At 42.0% G+C, this 19,055-nt stretch overlaps 1 protein-coding gene across 5 annotated transcripts in view; it reads right to left on the bottom strand.

Annotated features, from left to right (window-relative positions):
• Nucleotides 1–19,055, bottom strand: part of ext1c (exostoses (multiple) 1c) — a 76,748-nt gene that overhangs the window by 2,395 nt on the left and 55,298 nt on the right. For all 5 annotated transcript variants that reach the window (XM_054605462.1, XM_054605463.1, XM_054605464.1 and 2 more), the window contains 8 exons: nt 9,850–9,943; nt 6,983–7,090; nt 4,455–4,574; nt 2,348–2,480; nt 1,883–2,001; nt 1,510–1,605; nt 1,001–1,087; nt 756–916 (listed from right to left, as the gene is read on the bottom strand). In XM_054605462.1, the coding sequence (XP_054461437.1) occupies nt 756–916; nt 1,001–1,087; nt 1,510–1,605; nt 1,883–2,001; nt 2,348–2,480; nt 4,455–4,574; nt 6,983–7,090; nt 9,850–9,943 (918 nt within the window). The remainder of the gene's footprint in view (nt 1–755; nt 917–1,000; nt 1,088–1,509; nt 1,606–1,882; nt 2,002–2,347; nt 2,481–4,454; nt 4,575–6,982; nt 7,091–9,849; nt 9,944–19,055) is intronic.

The following is a 19,055-nucleotide window of genomic DNA, read 5'->3' as shown; positions in this document are numbered from 1 at the left end:
AGTGGTGAGTGGGCCTAAACTATTGGTTAGTATAAGGATTCAAATTCAGAATAAAAATGTGTTTTAGAAACTGTTGACAAGATGACCACTGTGTCTCAAAATGTGGCATGGTTTCATCACACGTTAAAGTGCCCTGCCTGTGGAGTAATTACACACATATTGTATTACAGCTGACATCCCTCCACCGTCGCACATATCGACTTCAGGCTTTTCGAATTGATCAAACTGCTTGAAGTAATTCCCGTTTTCATTTTCCTCTCGCCCAACCATAGATATTATTATCCTCCTTGATACTGTTTCTCTCTGTTTGATTGTACCTTTTTGCTTTTCATGTTGAGATTCATATCATTATGCCTACTGATGCTGCAATTCATAAAAATGTCCCTTTTTTTCCGTTGTTGATCTCTGAAAGGCAATCTCTTTTGATCTTAGTTGCATAATCAATGTGCACATGTTATAATTTAGTAATGAAAATGTATCCGAGGAAAAATATTTGAAAGCAAAGCATATGTAGCTCTAAATGGTACTTTCTGTTTCTAGCGATGTGGCTATAGGCATGGCAACATGTCAGTCAGTTCACCACTTTTATTATTGAATGGATTTCTATGAATTATTATCCAGACATTCATGGTCCCCAGAGAATGAATCCTAATGACATGGGTGATCCCCTGACTTTTCCTCATGCGCCACCATGAGGTTGATATAGGACAAGCTCTAAATAGCACAAAATAGTCTGCTACAGTCAGTTGGTGTACCTGTGGTAGAAAGCAGCCCCAGTCAGGACGATGGAGTAGTCGTTGGTCCATTTAGAGGTGTAGCCCCAGGCGCGCTTCAGGGGATCCCAGAAATGGCTCCTGGGAGGGTAGCCCACTATCCGCTCAGGGAAGCTCCGCCACACCAAGAAGGCGAAGTTCACCTACAAGTACAGACATAGAGCGCATTATTGACTTTTATATGCGTGCAGTTCTGCTGTGTTTATTACTAACACGTGAACACACACCTCACTGGTCAGCAGGACCGTATCCTCGTCCAAGCTCAGCACGGCTTCTGTCTCTATGGCAACATTAGGTAGGAACCGACTGGTGGTCTGAGAGGAGAAATACAGTAGTAAGTCGTAATTCTGGTACTGTAGGCTCCATGTTGTCTGGCCTGTACTTAGAGACATTATGTGAATGAGTGAGAGATGATCATATTACAGTAAATCTTGTTGAGTAACTGAGACGAGTGAATGACTATAGATTTTACCTTCGGTTTAAAAAAAGAGAGACGGAGAAAAGGAGACAGAATAAATGTTGAGGATGAGTGACATTTATGAAACCCAACGCCGCACGGATCGGTGGACATGTCAGATGTACATGGATAGTAAAAAGGATGGAGAAATGGAGTAGCAGAGATAGAGAATGAAAGAAAGAGATACATAAACAGGCCGAGCGACTGGCAGTTTGTCACGCTGTCACTCAGACGTCAAAGCCGGCTTGAGTGTGAGTTGTGAGTGGGTTTGGCTCTCACCTTCCTCCTGCCGTCTGTCACTGTGAGGGGGACGGGCATGGGAGGCCATTTACTCCGACTGGGTAGCGGCTTCTCGCTGTTCCAGAGAATGATGATCTGGACAAGGACGGGGAAAATAATTTAAAATAACACACAGATAGATAGATAGATAGATAGATAGATAGATAGATAGATAGATAGATAGATAGATAGATAGATAGATAGATAGATAGATAGATAGATAGATAGATAGATAGATAGATAGATAGATAGATAGATAGATAGATAGATAGATGCATTAGACTGATCAGAAATAGTTGCTGACAGCATAGGGCCGTTGAATGTAAGCTTCCTTTGTCTTTCATTTGTGACTATATTATATTTAATTCTTTACCTGGGAGCAGTATTTTGACTTGGAGACCACCTGAAGCAGCTTCATGATTGGCTGGGACTGGGAGACCAATGGGGAAACGGCATGGATGACAGCAGTGAACTCTTGGCCTGGACTGACCCCTGAGCAAGGTCACAGAAAGATAACATAAAGGAAGGGGAGAGTTGTGTTACCTGTGATTATTTATGAGGTGTTCACCGATACATGAAACACATAAAAGTATATCTGTATAATCAAGGATCATAAGATCAATTTAATGATGCTATATGTCTGAGAGACTCAGAGTCTGAGGGAGGGAGTTCCACAGCTTGGGAAATAAATATTTGTATTTGATTATGATTTGCTGGTTGAGTGTTGATTGCTCGACTCGACCTCCACAGCTCTGACATGATAGCCTCATCAACATCCTCAATGTGCAATCAAGGTTTGCATGTTGTGCAGACTCATTTAAATAGAGAGTGTGTTTACCTAATCCCAGGTAATAGAAAGGGAAATGCGTGAGGTGAGTGGAGTACTCTGGCAGGACCAGCAGGCCTCCTGGCAGGGAGTTCCACATGTACTTGTTCCTCGATATGTGAGAGAACACGCGGTCCTTAATGATCTGTGGAGGAAAAAAATAAAGGATGAGAGTTGCAGTGCGAGGCGCAGAGAGAACAGTTAAGTGGCTTCTGTTCTCATCTAGTATAAGCCTGCACCACATTAGTTTTTTCCCCTCTAAGCCGCTGGAAGATAGTCTTGCAGTCTCATGTAAACTCTACTGCAATTCCAGACCTGACACACTTGGGTATTTGCATATTACAATGATGTATTTCCCATTGTACACCAACAGGAGGTGTCCACACAGCAACGCCAGCATCCGCTCTGAAGCCCCTGCCTCACTGACCTCAGGCTGACTGCACAGCTGTCTCCCATGGGGGAGAGGTTCCCCTCTGCATGCTGTATGTATATAAGCAGCTTATCACCAACCTCCAGAGCCTCTCCTTTATTATCTCTGGCATAAATCCCCCACAGCAAATACATTAGGGGCTGCCAGAACTGCCCTTCTAAACATCAGAGTGCAAAGCCTACCACTAACTCTGTGATTTCTTTAGATTTCAGAGGGGTTAAGTCTGTTGTTTCCCCAGTTTTTTTTACTTGCTGAAATTGACACTGGCAGTGTGCGCAAAAGATATGAGGGCCCTGTTATTTATTTTCCATGAGTCGTCTAACCCTTGGGCTAACCTTCAAATGACATTCTCTTAGCTGGAGCAACTACCTTTTGATGTGCATTTCTCCTCAGCTTTTTCAAAGGCAGGAGGGTTAAAAACAAAAGACGGACAGAGAAAGATACGTGTATGAGCAAGACTGGAAGCTAGAGCTGTAAAGTTCACTTATTCTTTCAAAGATGAAACCTTTTTTGAACTTGACCTGTAGTGATTTCTCACTGTCTGATAAAAGCAAACAGTGAAGCACAAACTGGCATGTTGAGACTGATATTTGTAATGTAATGATATATCATTTCTATATATAAGGGGCTTTCTCTGGGACTTCAGGCGGATCACAAGTGGCCTGCTTTGAAATGTTCCTGCACTACAACACAGAGGTAAGACAGTAAAAACAGAGTAGAAACGAAGAGCATGGGCCAACCCCATAATCATAATGATAGAAGGGTGGTTTGATTCAAATGTGAAAGGCCTTTATGAAAGGAGACTGATGATGACGACAGCATGGCTGAAAAACTGTGCTTACAGCAAAAGCTTCTTTTTGGAGATGTTTTTGCTGCACATTCGTCAACAGAATTGTATGGTAGCAGAAACACCATTGGTCTTCAGAGTTAGACATTATTTAAATTAGTTAATACCAAAAAAACCAAAAGCAACATTATCCAAAACGGATTTGTGGGGAGATCGACAGAAGTCTTAATGACGATGATTAATGAGGATGAGATTTGATATGATACAGTCAAAGATGTACTGACTTACATAATTGCAGTTATGACTAGCATTTCAAACAGCTAGATTATAAAACAAAATCAATTAATTGAAGTGGAATTACTCGCATTGCGTTCTGGGTGACTTTGACAGGCAGATCTGTGACTAACAGTAAACCTTCGTTTGCCACAGGTTTGTTGACTCTTCCGTAGTTTCAGTCACCGAATGGGAGATATTGTAGCTGTGGGAAAGTGATTTCTCCCATTTTTTCCTGACTTGGTTGCTCATACGTCTTTTGAGTAAACTGTGCAAAATGCTTGTCCTGTTAGAGACCGAATGGGGTTTATCCCTATGTTCCCAGGGTTCTAAGTTCTTTAATAAACTTACATTGTAAGAGATTGGTGAGGGTTATATTTGCAATACATACTGCAAACAAATAATGGGAGATGGAAGTTTCGAATGCGTTTTGAATGGTAAAAAAACTGTTCAGCCACGGTGGAGATATCATTGCTCTTGCCAGCACTTTAGAGGTTGTAGGTTTCAAGGAGTATCAGTTTAAAAAAGCCAGGAGTGCGAAATTGCACAGAAGCGACAACAATTTGCTCTGGCTAGCATGTCGGGCTTTCTGTGACGGGGGTCTTTATGCTGCTAAAGCTGAGGCTCACCTCCAGTGTGGTGAGGACTATCTTGTCCACAGAGGAAAAGTAGGCTTCCCACAGCATCTGGGTCCTCTGTCTGAGGGCCAGGACTCTCTCATTCCCTACTGCTCTTACTGTGGATGGCACCTGAAAACAAATATTAGACAAAGAAAGAAAAATAGAGTCAGAGTATTACTTTGGTTGTTGTTTTTAAAGCAAGTAACGTCTCTTTAAATGGACTAGAAAAGAGACAAACAAGGAAATAGCATTTAAGTGATCAAAACTGTGTAAACTGCATTGGGTAGTTGTTTAAACTGGCCCCTTGAAAAACACACATTTGACACGTTGCTAATTTGGGGTCTGTTCAGGTAATTAGCCTTGAGAAGTGAGGACCATATTCAGGGTTTTCAAGTGAATCACCAAAATTGATTTAATCACTTGGAGAGTTAATCTAAGCGGCTCAATCAAAGTGGAAGAAAGCCATGTTTGAACTGAGAAAAGTGAGAGCGATTGACTCCTTTTAAATCCCTTTGTCTTCACAGCTAACACATTTTCTAATGAGAGCCAGTTAAAGAAGTCGAGAGGCCGCTGAATGTGTGTGTCTCTCTTATTTCTTTAAATCCTTGTTCCTTCACCCTCTTAGTCTCTCTACACATACCTCCCCTCCTAGGCATTTCACTACTTCATCTTGCCCCCACCTTTCCCTTTCTTTCAGCAAAGAACATCTGAAGGACGGCTTCACTACAGCGTCGTCCTGAGTTTGTCTGAAGTCTCCGCCCTCACTCAGCCTCCCCTCTAAAAAAACTCACACTCCTTAACCTCAGATCATAGACGGCGTGAATATTTCTGTGCGTATTACAGAGTTTTGTAGGTGTGGAGAAATGCCACTGATGAGGTCAGCGCATTTGGTCCACCTCTGCCCTAATTTGAAAATGTCTCCCCTGCTCTGAGCTCTCAGGAGCTTGTTTCTGTTCATTAGCTGAATGCCAATTCATGTCCTCTATTGGGGCGAGATCAATGCTGAGGAGACACGGTGTACTTTGTGTGAGGGGGAGAGATAAAGGTTGTAGCTGAGGGTGAGCCGGCTTTGCTTGCTCATTGTGTTTTATTTGTGTGGATGTGTTTGTCTGAGTGAGAAGAGACACAGAACACAGAAGATGTGTAAATGCTTTTGTACTGAAGCTGGATTAACGCCTCTATGGGTGTTTAATCTCAAAAGGGCTCCGACCTGTAACCGCACCGCTTGATACAGGTAATAGAGAGCTGCAGGGATAATGCCTCAATGCAATGTCTCAATCAGCATTTTCTTTTCTTGTGGTTTACTCTTCATATTCTAAGACAGCTATAATAGCTATAAGAAATTTAAACCATCAGAAAGTTAAGCGTTTACTTTGTGATTCATTTCCCTATATCTTTTTTTTTTGTAGCCCTGCATGCTGGATGTTTCCCAGTGAATATGGGTACAATTAATCTACATTTAAGCTATAAGCACCGATTTAATGAGTAAAATATTAACCTTGTTTCTGCTGAAAATAAAGTCAAGTAGGGATCAGTATTTTTGTAAAATGTAATTTTGACTGTATAACAGATTAAAATCAGATTTTTAAACATGTACAAAATGTAAGAGTTGCAACTAGCAGTGACTCACAAATTAGCTTGGACTTTGGCCTTTTGACTTGGAATGATTTGATAAAACTATGTTATGAGAGTGCGCAGCAAATCAATAAAAGAATAATTTCTCATAATAGACTTTGACAGCCGCCAATCATGTAGCGTGAACAAGAGGGGAAAGTGTGTTTGACAGTGCAAACCAGCTGATTTGTTTGTCTTGGCTTGGAAAATTAGGAGTTCATAGTATTGCAATACTTGAGACCACACAGGCTGCATAGAAAAGGCAGCACATAGGGTCCACACAGACCCTATGTGGATGTCTGCCAGCAGCCCAACATAAGTGACCACATGGACTGTAAGCATAGCAAGCCCACCGACTGTGCACGCTCCAGTTTCATTCAGTGTCTTCAAAGAATGCGTTCAGGCGCTGTATTGTGTGTAGGTTACCTGAGTTTTGGCAGCCTTCAGAACTGTATTACTTTAATCACTGAAGTTATACTTGTTAAAACTAAAAGAAGAAAAAAGACGTGAAAGGAAAAATACGCTATAGGTCACTGTTTAATGCATGTTTGCTGAGTGATGAAAGCTCAGAGACAGATGACTGAAAAACACAGTTGGAAGGTGACTGATTCTTTGAATTTACTCTTGTGCACGGTCAGCAACTCATTTGCATTTTATGTCAATAACTTGAGGCATCTTCTGAGGTTTGCTCAACCCAGGATGACCTTGTTTATTATAACACAAATGAAACACTACAACTTTTGGGTATGTGCCAATGTAACACTTCCTCATAAGTTTTATACAGATGTTAATAACTGTAAAAAAATCCTGAAAAAATCCTAAATGTTGAGCCTTACCTATATAGATGGCTCTGTCCAGTTGGTTAGTACATAATGATGTCCTAGTTATGTGTCTGTGTTAGTGTGCACCTGTCTGTGTGTTACCTGCAGCAGTAATCTCTCATCTCCTTCAATGACTGCCTGGTTCCACTGTATGACATCAGAGAACGGCAGCTCCCAACCGTTACTCAGCAGTACTGGAATACACGCCGCCTGGAGACACACACAAACACACACACACATACGAAATTTAACGAGTCTTGGAGAGAAAACGTGACACTGATAAACCAACCGATAACACACTGAAAAAGTCCATATATATCCCTTTAATTGTGATCAGCTGCAGTTTGACTGGGTTCCTGTCTGGCTGCCAGCTCTTCTTTGGCAATAAACAACATAATATAACATGACATACTACAGCTGCATGAATATTAAGTAATCTGTACGAGTTCAGCCGCAGCTGCTTGGCAATGCAGGGTGAGCAGATAATATATAAGAATACCCTTGTGTGTAAATGTATGTGCAGCTGAGTGTGTGTGTGTATGTGTGTGTGTGTGTGTGTGTGTGTGTGTGTGTGTGTGTGTGTGTGTGTGTGTGTGTGTGTGTGTGTGTGTGTGTGTGTGTGTGTGTGTGTGTGTGTGTGTGTGTGTGTGTGTGTGTGTGTGTGTGTGTGAGACCCGTATAGGGTGACTGGAATGAGTAATAATTCCTATCTCTCCTCTCCCAGGAAGCCCCAGAGGTTTGTTAAAGACTGTCACTCATACACATGCAAACACACAGACAGGGCTTACACTTTGTGTACTAATTAGGTACAAGCTCCGAGGGGACATATGCAGGGAAGTAGCTAAACTGATGGTAAAAAAAGAGAGGGATGGGAGGAGAATAAGAAGGACCCGGGTGATACGTGGAAGCATCATGCTTTATTAAAGCAGATTTTTGATGTTGCCTTATCCTCTCCTTCTTTTGATGTTGTTCCACTTTTGTTTTTGCTTTCCGAGGCCCCCTTTGGTCTCCACCTTTCTCTCTCTGTACCCCCCCTCCATTACCCTTCACTGCACTCTCATCCCATCCTGCTCTCTTCCTCTGTATATGTGGTCTGGAGTGTTGATGGGTCTGGGTGTTATTTTAAACCCCCTCACACACTTTTTTTCTAATTAAACCACCAGAGAACAGCAGCAGCAGCAGCCGAAATTGGTGGAGATCAAACGCTCTCTCTGGCCCACCGGGGGGTTCCATGCTCCTGCATTTCATCTGCGAATAAACCTGCTGAAGGACACTCGAACAAATAGGAGGACTTGTATGTGTGTGTATGTGTCAGAATGAGCCGCGGGTTAAAACGAGGTCACACAAAGACTCCCAGAGTGATAATCCAAGGCCTTAAATTTGAAATGCAGCCCGGGGCTCGCCTGAGTCTCCCCCCCCTCAAGAGATGAGGCACTCTAAGGGTGAGTTTCAAACATCGCTCAAGCCCTCCCTGCCTGGAGGGAGGCTTACATGAAAGCCGGTGTGCTGTGTAGTTGTTTTTGGTGTGTTTGCATTGGGAAATAGAGTAGGGGAAGGGTTTGAATAAGAGTGTGTGTGTGCAAACGTGTGTCTGTGTGTGTGTGTATTGGAAAGCTGGCAGCAAGTTTCCTACCACACTGGTTTTGGTAATTGCCAGTTTTTTTGTGGGCTCGGCTGGCACCGAAAATAAAGAAAAAGGGAAAAATACACACAACCGAAAAATCTTGAAAAGTGCCTCGAATGTAAAAGAGAGAGGACGGCAGAGAGGAAAAGACTAAGAGAGAGAAAGAGAGGACAACTGAAGAAGACAGGAGGAGAAAGGGACCATGACATTTTCCTGCTGCCAAGTGGGTTGAGCGTGTGGATTTGTCCATTCAGCAGACATCAGTGGTGGGGCAGGCTGCCACTCCTATGGATGCTTCCGGGCCATTCATACACACACACATACACACACACACGCACCCCAGAGAGCAGTGTGGCCAGGGAACATTGTAGCAGCCAGGGTTCAGTGTTGGGCGAATCTAAAAACAGCCACTACTGCTTCCTGCGCTGGTGGGAGACCGTCGACTTGGGTGGCAGAGAGAGAACGACAACAGACAGACTGGTTTCAACTGTTCTCTCACTCCGCTGCCTCTGCGGTTTCTTCATGGTTTGTGTACTTGCACATTTCACTGATGGACTTAAATGATAGTGTAAGTGTAAATGTGTGTATTTGTGTGTGTGTGTTGTGTGTGTGTGTGTGTGTGTGTGTGTGTGTGTGTGTGTGTGTGTGTGTTAATGGACCCATTTTAGTTTAAAAGGCCTAGCGAACAGCAAATAAAGCCTTTATGGTAGGATCTGCACTCAACACAACACAATGGTCTGGGGAAAACACTTGCAGATGTGACCATTAAGGTGTCAGCAACCAAACGACTACATAAACCACGACCCTGGAACGTAAACATTCTGCATCCTGGTGCACTTCCATGTTGACCGAACAGTATATGAGCTGGATCTCCTTTGAGCAGAGCTGTTTCCTGGAAAAGTGTAATTTGGTCACTCTCAACAATGTTATCCACAGTGAAAATGCTGCAGCTAATGTTATTCTGATGATAGATGTGTTGGCATGTGGCATGTAGAGACTTCAGCTGTTTGTTTATGTGGGAAACTGGAGATTGGCAGAGCACTCAGGCAGGATGAGTAACAAAGTTTTAAAAGAGTATAAATCAACATTACTTGTCAGAGTTATGTTATTTGTAACTGAGTGATTTATACTTGTTAACATACAGTATTACATAATATCAGTAGTTGTTTGCATGACAGGGTTTGGTTTTGGCTCAATAGCATTAAATATAGACAAATACACTGACAGTAAAAGCAGAGGTGTTTGGGCTGATCCCTGTCCCATCGCATATAGTAACAAACTGATTGGTTGACATGGAAACTGATTATTATGAACTGTGTATCATATTGAATAATATATATTTTACCTGTAGGGACTCCAAGAAGCGAAAGGAGCCCAGGCGTCGACCTCGAGGCACCAAACAGAAGGTGGAGTTGTGGAGGAGCTCCTGGTAATCAAACCTTTAAAAAAATAAAAAAAATAAAGAGAGGAAAAATTATAAAACATGAATCTGTGGATTATATTTCATTTTATTTTCGCAGAATTTAAAGCAGGTATGGGGTTCAATTTTAAGATGTATTTTCCAGCTCTATTGGAGAGTCCAATAGCAAAGTCATATGTAAGTTATAACTGCATGAAAATATGTGTTTGAACAGAACAAACCTGATTTGAATGAGAAAATATAGTTATGTCTCTGAATATGCTTTGTATGTGTTCATATAGAAGCCAAGATGTTTGAAATTCCTAGCCTCTGGTTGGCCTAAACTGTGGGTTGAAACACAGACAAAGGTTTTCTGGGAGAATGGAAACACAAACATTCATTCCTTTTTTAATTATTTATTGTCAAGTGGTTTGCCTGAACCCAGTTAAATAAAGTGATTATAATAATGAAAAATCTAAAGAACAAGGCATTGTAAAACTTTCAAGAAAAATGGACCAATGTCCACTGATAAGTCAACCATCAATACATTGATGTGTGGACGGTGGAAACAGGAAAGCCCCAACCCCTAACTGCTGAAATAACTTAATGAGAGAAAACAAATCTAATAAATGGGCTGCCAGCCTCTTTTGATAAATGATATTCAACATCTGTCACACACAAAATAAACCAGGACTTTTATGGCTTTGCATTTCTGATACTTAATTATAATGGCTCAGATTATGAGCAGTAATAAATCAAATAAACTCCCCTCTCCGCTGACATGTTAGCACCACTAGAGACAGCTACTGTATGTTGGAAAATATATCCATCACTGAGCTCATAAGTAAATATGGCCTAATCTCTGTTCTATTGATTTGTGTTGCAGACAAGAAGGCCTGAACTGGTGCCGCTACTCCCACTGACTGCTGCCATACGTCACCCGGGCGAGCTCCACCACTCCATGTTCATATTTCATACTGGCGCTATGCTAAAGAAGCCAAATGGAAACCTCTGCATCAATGCTCGCCTTCATCTGCTGAGTGGAACGGCAACGGACGGTTGGTGCAGCTCATGGTAAAGAGCTGCAGAGTGGAGTAAACAGATGAGGAAACAAACAGGCTCTTATTGGAGTTCACTCTGCTCCTCCTCATCTAATTACTCCACTACGCCCCCTCCTTTAGGGCCCCCTCCTATCGCGCTCCCTCCTCGTCTTCCTCGTTTTCTGCATTCAGCTCTCTTGCTTGTATATTTGCAGAAGGTACGTCAGTGTGAAATATGCCTGCCATTAATCTTCTCACTCGCTTTAGTCTCGTTTTGTTTTTTTAACCCTCCATGAGTGACGAGACGCAGGCCTCCTTTATTTTTGCTCCGTTGATGAGAAAATTGGAGATTTAATTGATGATGTTGGCATCAATTAACACGGCCACTCTCAGTCCTGGACATCAAGATCTGAATGGATGTCACTGTGTTTTCAATATGTATTTGTCAAAACATGAAAAACGGACACAAACATAAGTATCTGTTTACTGAAAGGCAGCCTTGTTTGGCGGTTGCTACGGTTCTGATATTCCTCAACCTGTTGATAGAGCTTTGCCATCGCCACTGCTGCACATATACATGTGTGCGTGGGCGTGTGTTAGATCCGTGTGCATCTGCAGTAGTAGAAACCGGAGAGCGGTGATGTACATTTAGAAATGATTCTCGGAGCCAAAATACCAGTCACGATGGTTTAAGAGATTTACACAATGTATTTCTGAGGGATTTCTGTGTCCAAAGCTTGTTCTGAGCTCGGGATTTAGGTAAACATATTCATTTAGCTATGCATGAGTAAATGGATTGGTAGATTGCATCTGTAAGGATGTACAACTCCTACTTGTATTTATGCATCTGTGCTAGTGAGTAAAGCAAATACATTTAATCTTCTGGAGTTACTATATTTTCTTTGGGATGTTGTTTGGCATGTTTGCGTGAGAATTCATTCATATTTTAATGGTTATGTGTGCATGGGAGGGGCTAAATTCACAAGAAAATGTATAAAAATATACAAATATATTCTCTGACATAATAAAGTAATACATTTGCAGGAAAAAAATTGCTAATTGGTTTTTTTTTTTGTCAAGGAACCACATTGCTTCACATGAATCGCAGATTGCAAATTTTATATTGGTATTAGTATTAATTTATGTTCATAAAAGAACACAGAGCGAACACCAAAAATAACGCATATGTATCTTTTACTCATAAATTTAGCACTAAAATCTTAGAGAGTATCAAAGTTTTTTCCCGTAAACTTCCTGCGTAATGATAGTTTTTTGACCTACAATGGCCCTTACATGCATGCTGTGTTGTATGTTTATCTGTGTGTTTGAATGTAGTATCTAATGTGAGACAATGGGACCTCTTGCATGTCGCAAACGCAGTGAGACTGAGCTGGTTATTTTGACCCACTTCTCTCTCTGTTGTTGTCGTTTGTGTGAGTCCGTGCATGTGCATTTGTGTGAGTTTGACGATGCATAACTAGGAGTGCGCTTCTGCATGAAGTAGTGAGTGTATGTGCACATGAGTTGGTCTGTCTAGCCAGCCAGTCTGCCGGCTGCTGTTCTTTAACGAGGGAATGTATAAAAATGCAACGAGCAAGTGAATCATTTTAACAGCACTTTGTTTCCAACAGCAGACGACCAGGACTGCTGTGTCTCTTCTTCAACCCACCTCTTCTCATTTTTACTTCTCTTCTCTTCGTGCCTTTGATTATGCAGGTGTTTGTTTCTGTCGTGTGTCATATAGATTCCACATATGGAATGGATTATTGCACAATGCTAAATGTCCGTGTGAATATGTGTCTTTGCCTACGCTTGTTCGAGGATTTGTTCGCCCACAGTGAGAAATTAATTAGCAACTGTTTTGATTTGCGATTTAAGTCATTTTTCAAGGAAAATATAATTTGAATGTTACAGGTTCTCAAAATTGGAAAATATCCTTATTTTGTTATTTTATGAGAGCAAATTAAATATAGAACTGATTCTGAAGACGTTATCTTGGGCTTTACGTTATAATTTTGGTAAACCGACCCTTTAAATTCCTATCTGGTTTATCATACACACACACACACACACACACACACACACACACACACACACACACACACACACACACACACACACACACACACACACACACACACACACACACACAGAACAATTTGAAGCATGTGCTTGTGCATGAGCAAATAACTGACTCAGTGTGTCTGTGATGGGGGGTTGGCTCGTAGGTAAACCCAGCTAAATGACAATGACGCACTGTCTATTCATGTGTGTGTGTGATTGCATGCATGTTATTTCATATCGTGTGTGGCCAGGCATGTACCGCACCAGACTCCCAGCATGTTAATGTGGGAAAGCATGCATACGGTATTATGCAGAGTAATGTACACACATGGACCTGCACTTACAATAGAATAAAAGGGTGTTTACATGAATGCTGTGTGCACTAGATGGCAGTTTGCGTGATTGTTATCTGGGACCCCTCATTGTGAATGTGCTCAGATCTGCTGTGTGTGTGGATGTGGATTACATTAGATTACATTACAAAACAGATACACTAGTAGATTACAGTTTTTTTCCGACCAGTAGTCGGATATTCAATCTACAATGATATTACAGGCAGCAAATCCTTACATTTAAAGCAGCTTTAATCAATTATGTAATATGAACAATAGATTAAATGACTATGCAGAATATAAAAGGGGTTGCGCTTCTTACAAACCCACTGAGAAACACTAAACTCTGCAGTACCTTAGCTCTATGTTGCTTTTTGTCATCTTTAAGCTAATTGTTTTGCTTTTACAGCCCACAACTTTAACAACAACAATGTTAGTGAATAGCTGGTGGCTCATTTAGCAGCTAAACAGCAGCGGGCTGTTTTCATAAAGCTGCGTACTACAAAGAGTTGTTCCGGTGACGAAATGTTAGGAAAATTCTCCGAATGATGAGGTTTTCTAAGAATTTCCCCTTACAGTTAAGAAAAGTTCCTGGTAAAATAAAAGTTAGTCACAAAGCATCTTAGCCCTTAAGAGAGCTCCTCTTTGAAACGCTGTGAGGAGTAGGGAGGAGGACCTTTAAGAGGCTTAAGAGTTTCTGAAGCAGAGGAAAACACACTGGAAAGACAAAGAGGAAGGAGAAATATTCTCCAAACCCCGAATGATAGTGAGTTGATGAAATGCTACAGATTAGATCACGTAGGGATCATTTTTGTGGTCGATCTCAGAAGAGATCCACTTATTAATTACAAAGAAGACCTATGACTTTAAATTTATTCAACAGATCATGACATAAAATAGTATTCACAATTATACCATGACTGAAGAGAGAATCCATTCTATGATTAAGCCTGTTGATTTAAATCACAAGGAGTGCATTTTTCTCCCCTTTTTTTTTGGATCAATCAATCACCCCTCTTTAAAAGAATTTATCATACTTTGCAGCGGGGTCAACCAGACCTCCTCACTGAAGTAAAAGTTTATTTCCCTTCCTTGCTCAGAGCTGCTCTGAGAAGTTTTCTTAAATAACTCCCAAGTTAGTAGAAGGATTCTCAGAATGTTTCTGAATACAGCACTAGATATTCCCTTAGGAGGTGGCGGAGACAAAAACTGAGATTAAAGAGGAGTAAATATTGGATTTATTATTCATCGGGGGTGACACAAACACGACTCCGGATGAATGCTAATGTTGCTCCGTCTCTGCTAGATGTGTAAATAAGCAAATGTTTGCTGACACGTTCGCCATAGCAAATGTGCCACCGTTGGTTTTACAGTTTCTGTTGCCTCCAAGTGGCCCAAACAAAAATCAGTTATTGCAGGTTTAAGATGGACCAGCATATACAGGGCATTGATTATGATTATGAATCAGCTATTCTTTTAATCAACTAATTGGTACAGCAGTAAGTTTGGGCATGTGTATGATCTGCAGAACCATGGTGTACTTAATGTTTTGACACTAGGTGTTTTTTGAATATATTTTCATCTCATTTGTATGCTCTTGATTGCACATTGTGAGTGTTTGTGTTTTGTGATGAAAGACCCTGATTGTGCGTACACTTGTATCTGTACAAGTCAGCACTGTCTCTGCACACACGCTGCCTCACCCCTCCATCTTCCAACCCCCCCGGTCCCTGACGAGGACACATATAGTTAAATATTTAACATCCAATATGGAGCCAATCTACGTAGAAGGACAAGAGCAGTTGATTGTGTCAGGACACACAGATTGGATGTCTCCATATTGCTATCCTTTTTTTGTATTTATTTCTCATAACCACAGTCCTATACAGAGACATAGAGACCGAGAGTTTCTCACACCCACAAAGTGTCTCCCCCCCACCCCCGACACACACACACACACACACACACACACACACACACACACACACACACACACACACTGCACAGCAGGCTGTCTCTCTCTCGTCATGTCAAGCGTTTGGCTCAGTGTGATAGCGCTATCATCAAACCGGGGTTTACTCTGACGGCACCATTCTGAGTCGTCGACTGCTTGCGTGTGTGTGTGTGTGTGTGTGTGTGTGTGTGTGTGTGTGTGTGTGTGCGTGCGCATTTTGTATTGTCTGATCAGCAAATCTACCACTCCTCCACCCCATCGACTCCCGAAGCCTTTCCTCTCACTCGTGCACCCATCAGCTTCACCCTCCCTGACTTGTTTCTCTGTTACATTTGTCCTCGCCCTCCATTTTGCCAGTATGTGCAACTCTACTTTATTTCTAGTAAAAAAATAACTGCCCTTCACTCAGTGATTCCCTCTTTCCTTTCTGCCTCATCCCCTCATGTACACTCATTCCTCATGTATACTAAACATTGACCATTCAATGGATATTGACTGAGTGAAAGCGGAGAGGTGAGGGGTGGAAGGCGGGGTTGGAGGGTGGATGCTCCTTGATTGACAGCAGCTTCTGGTCGGTTGATCTCCGCTCTGCTTCCTGTAAAGGTCAGGTGTCAAAGGGGTGTGTGCGTTCCAGTATGTGTGTGTGTGTGTGTGTGTGTGTGTGTGTGTGTGTGTGTGTGTGTGTGTGTGTGTGTGTGTGTGTGTGTGTGTGTGTGTCCCTGTTCGGGAAGACAAGTGTGTGGTTGACCAAGGTTATGGATTAGCCGCCACAGCGCTAAGGGGCCACTGTCAATACTTTTCATTCTCATGTACACTTCATGGAGCACAACAGAAACGTGGGTAATGTCAGCACACACACATCCTGAGACGGCTAATCATGGCTGAAGCAATGAGCCTCAGCAACAACATGCTGTTGCTCCATCACTGCTACTAAACAATATCATTAAAATGGGCTGTGCATCATTTACTGGACCGTGATATTGTTTCATTTTCATCTTTATAAAATACATTAAATTAACATTCTGTATAACAAAATACATTAAATGGACAAGGAAGGCGGCCAAAACATCAAACTATCTTTTCTTTGGTTGAGACATATAAGAATGTTACTGTACCTGGTGGCCTAGCAATTGAGAAGCATACTAAACAGTCAAGTGATCGCAACGCCCCGAATTTGACTCTGGACAGGTACCTTTGTTGCATGTCAATCCCCCTCTTCTTTCCCCACATTTCCTGTCACCTCTCCACTTCCAAGTGAAATTATACCCCAAAAATGCAGAAAAAAACAAAACATCTCTAAAAGTGTCTCAGTTAACATTTTTCACTACATGAGGACCCCTTTTTGAGTGAAACCATTATACTCGTTGCTGGCTCTTTGGCAATTGTCAGAAATGTAATCAGGTGGAAAGAAATCCATCTCTCACATAAACACTATCACATCTCATACGCTGACCTTTTCAGTTACAAAAATGTAGCCTGTTTCTGCGCAACCCTGTCCTTCTCTGCTGCTGAAACTCTGATACATACCTCTTAACCTGATGAATGCAATAATATGAATTCTCCGACGTGCTTAAAGATTCCCATAACTCTGCTGCTCGCCTGCCGCATCGCAACTCCGTTACTCAGTGTCACAGTTCTCCACTACCACGGTCCTTCCTGCAGGCTCCATTCCTACATGCCAGCCTCCTGTCGCCTCCACCCAGGACCAAGCACCAGACCTGGGGTACCACAGCCGTCTCTGCAGCCTCTGACCCTGCCCCCCTGGAACAAGTGCTCCAATCTTGGTAAAGTCTCCTTAAACTCTGATGTTTCATCTAATGTCATGCTCTGCACAACTATGTTTTTTTCTTCTACTTATGTAAATTATTTTTTAATCCAATAATGACACATAGGAAGGGGTCCTTATGCCAACTGCTTCATGTTTTTGGAATAATGGAGCGTATGGAAAACTTAACTCTATTTCATTTTTTATTTTTACATTACTGGTATTTGGCTGATGCTATTATCCAGAGCAGCTTCCACTGAGTAAGTAATACGATACTCCATGTCTACAGTATATGCATATAATGTGGCCTCTTGTTTCTCCTCAGCTATAAAATAAAAGACCTGTAATGTACTGTACATGAGCTGATTATATGACTGCAGCTGGCAGCACAATGAGCACAAAACAGCGGAGGGGCGTCGGGATGTGTGTGACATAGTGTGAGATGAACAGAGGACAACAACATTATTTGAGAGAAAGGACAGAAAAGGGATAAGAGAAAGACATAGAGGGAGATAAATCTGTGTGTAGCCAGCTGCTGCAGCCTCCGGGACTCGGGAGGGAGGGAGGGGAGGGTTGGGGGAGAGAAAGTCACAAAACTGCTGCTCTGTCTGCAGGCGATGGGTCAGGCACTGGGCTATAACCTACACTAAACGTGCCATCAGACAGAGGCAGAGGGGTCAAAGGAAAAATATATTATTGTTGTATTTTATTGTAGGGACTGCATTATTTGGACAAGATATCGCTGTTGTTGTAAAGATTACAGGAACGGAAAAGGGGGAAAAAAGATGCAGAGAACTAAGGTGAGGAGGCTAAACAGATGGTTCCTGTTCCAGTATGCGGAGGAATGCGGTCTTCTAGTATCCACATTGATTAAACTAAAGGGGGGGAGAGAAGTGAGGGTGAGGGATGTCTCGGAGACGTCACACCGAAGCAACAGTGCCCGTAATCTTTGATTTTTTTCTCCTCCTCATCATCCCTTCTTCATCCTTCCTCTCATTTCAGTAATCTCTATCCTATGTTTGTGTGTATTTGTGCATGTGTGTGAGGCGGGTCAACAAGAGAAAGAGAAGGTGTATCCAGATGCTAAATCCTATCCTGCAGCTGTTGTACTATTATAACTGTCCATACCCCCCCCCACACACACACAAACCCTCATCCACTGTCTTAATAGCAGAGGGACGGATAAGCCATTTCCTTCAATCACTCCATTTTCTGCTGTCTCACTCTCTTCCTCATCTTTCAGCAACTCAATGGTAAGCTAGTGTGTCTATCTAAAAAAAGATATAGGCACATGAAATCCCCAACCCTGTCTCCTAAAAAATGATGTTCCATACAACTAAATTGCCTTCTCAATTATGTATCGAGGGAAACATACTTTCTCCAGGATTTCAGTCGCACTTTTAAACAGGTTTCAACAGCGGTTAACACTTTAAATTGAAACAGAAAAGAAACGCAACAAAATTACTTTGTTATGTGTAGGCAACAAAGAAGCGCTCGCAAAAACAATAAAAAGTTAAACTAAGAGGGATCAAAATGGAAGTGGTGCACTGAGGTATTCTCAGGAGCCAGACACACATCTTGAACTGAACCCCAGTGCACATAAACAGATAAATGGGATTTATATTTAGAAAGAAACAAGGGGCAATTGGGCTTAAAGATCCAGCCAAGATTCGAAAAACTAAGTCAGAATGAAGAATCAACTTGAAGAACGCTTGCAGTGATTGGCTGCCAGAAATAGTCTTTTTTTCTAGATCTGTGTATCGCTTGACTGGAGAAGTTTCGATGCTGCTTGATACTGGGTTATTTCGGTCGATACCTTAAATTAATCTAGTATTGATACCCAGCCCTGATCAACTCCATGTTCCACCTGTCCCTCACACCTGCAGTCATGCCCCGACCCACACACACCTGGGCTCCAAAGCAGTGGTATTAGTCATGGGACATGGGGGATAACTTCTGCTAGCCTTCTCAGAGTCCCAAAAGAAAGAATAGAAAAA

Source organism: Anoplopoma fimbria, chromosome 10, assembly GCF_027596085.1.
Source record: "Anoplopoma fimbria isolate UVic2021 breed Golden Eagle Sablefish chromosome 10, Afim_UVic_2022, whole genome shotgun sequence".
NCBI lineage: Eukaryota > Metazoa > Chordata > Actinopteri > Perciformes > Anoplopomatidae > Anoplopoma > Anoplopoma fimbria.
Note: the sequence above shows the minus strand (reverse complement) of the source record. Positions and strands in the feature narration are given on the sequence as shown.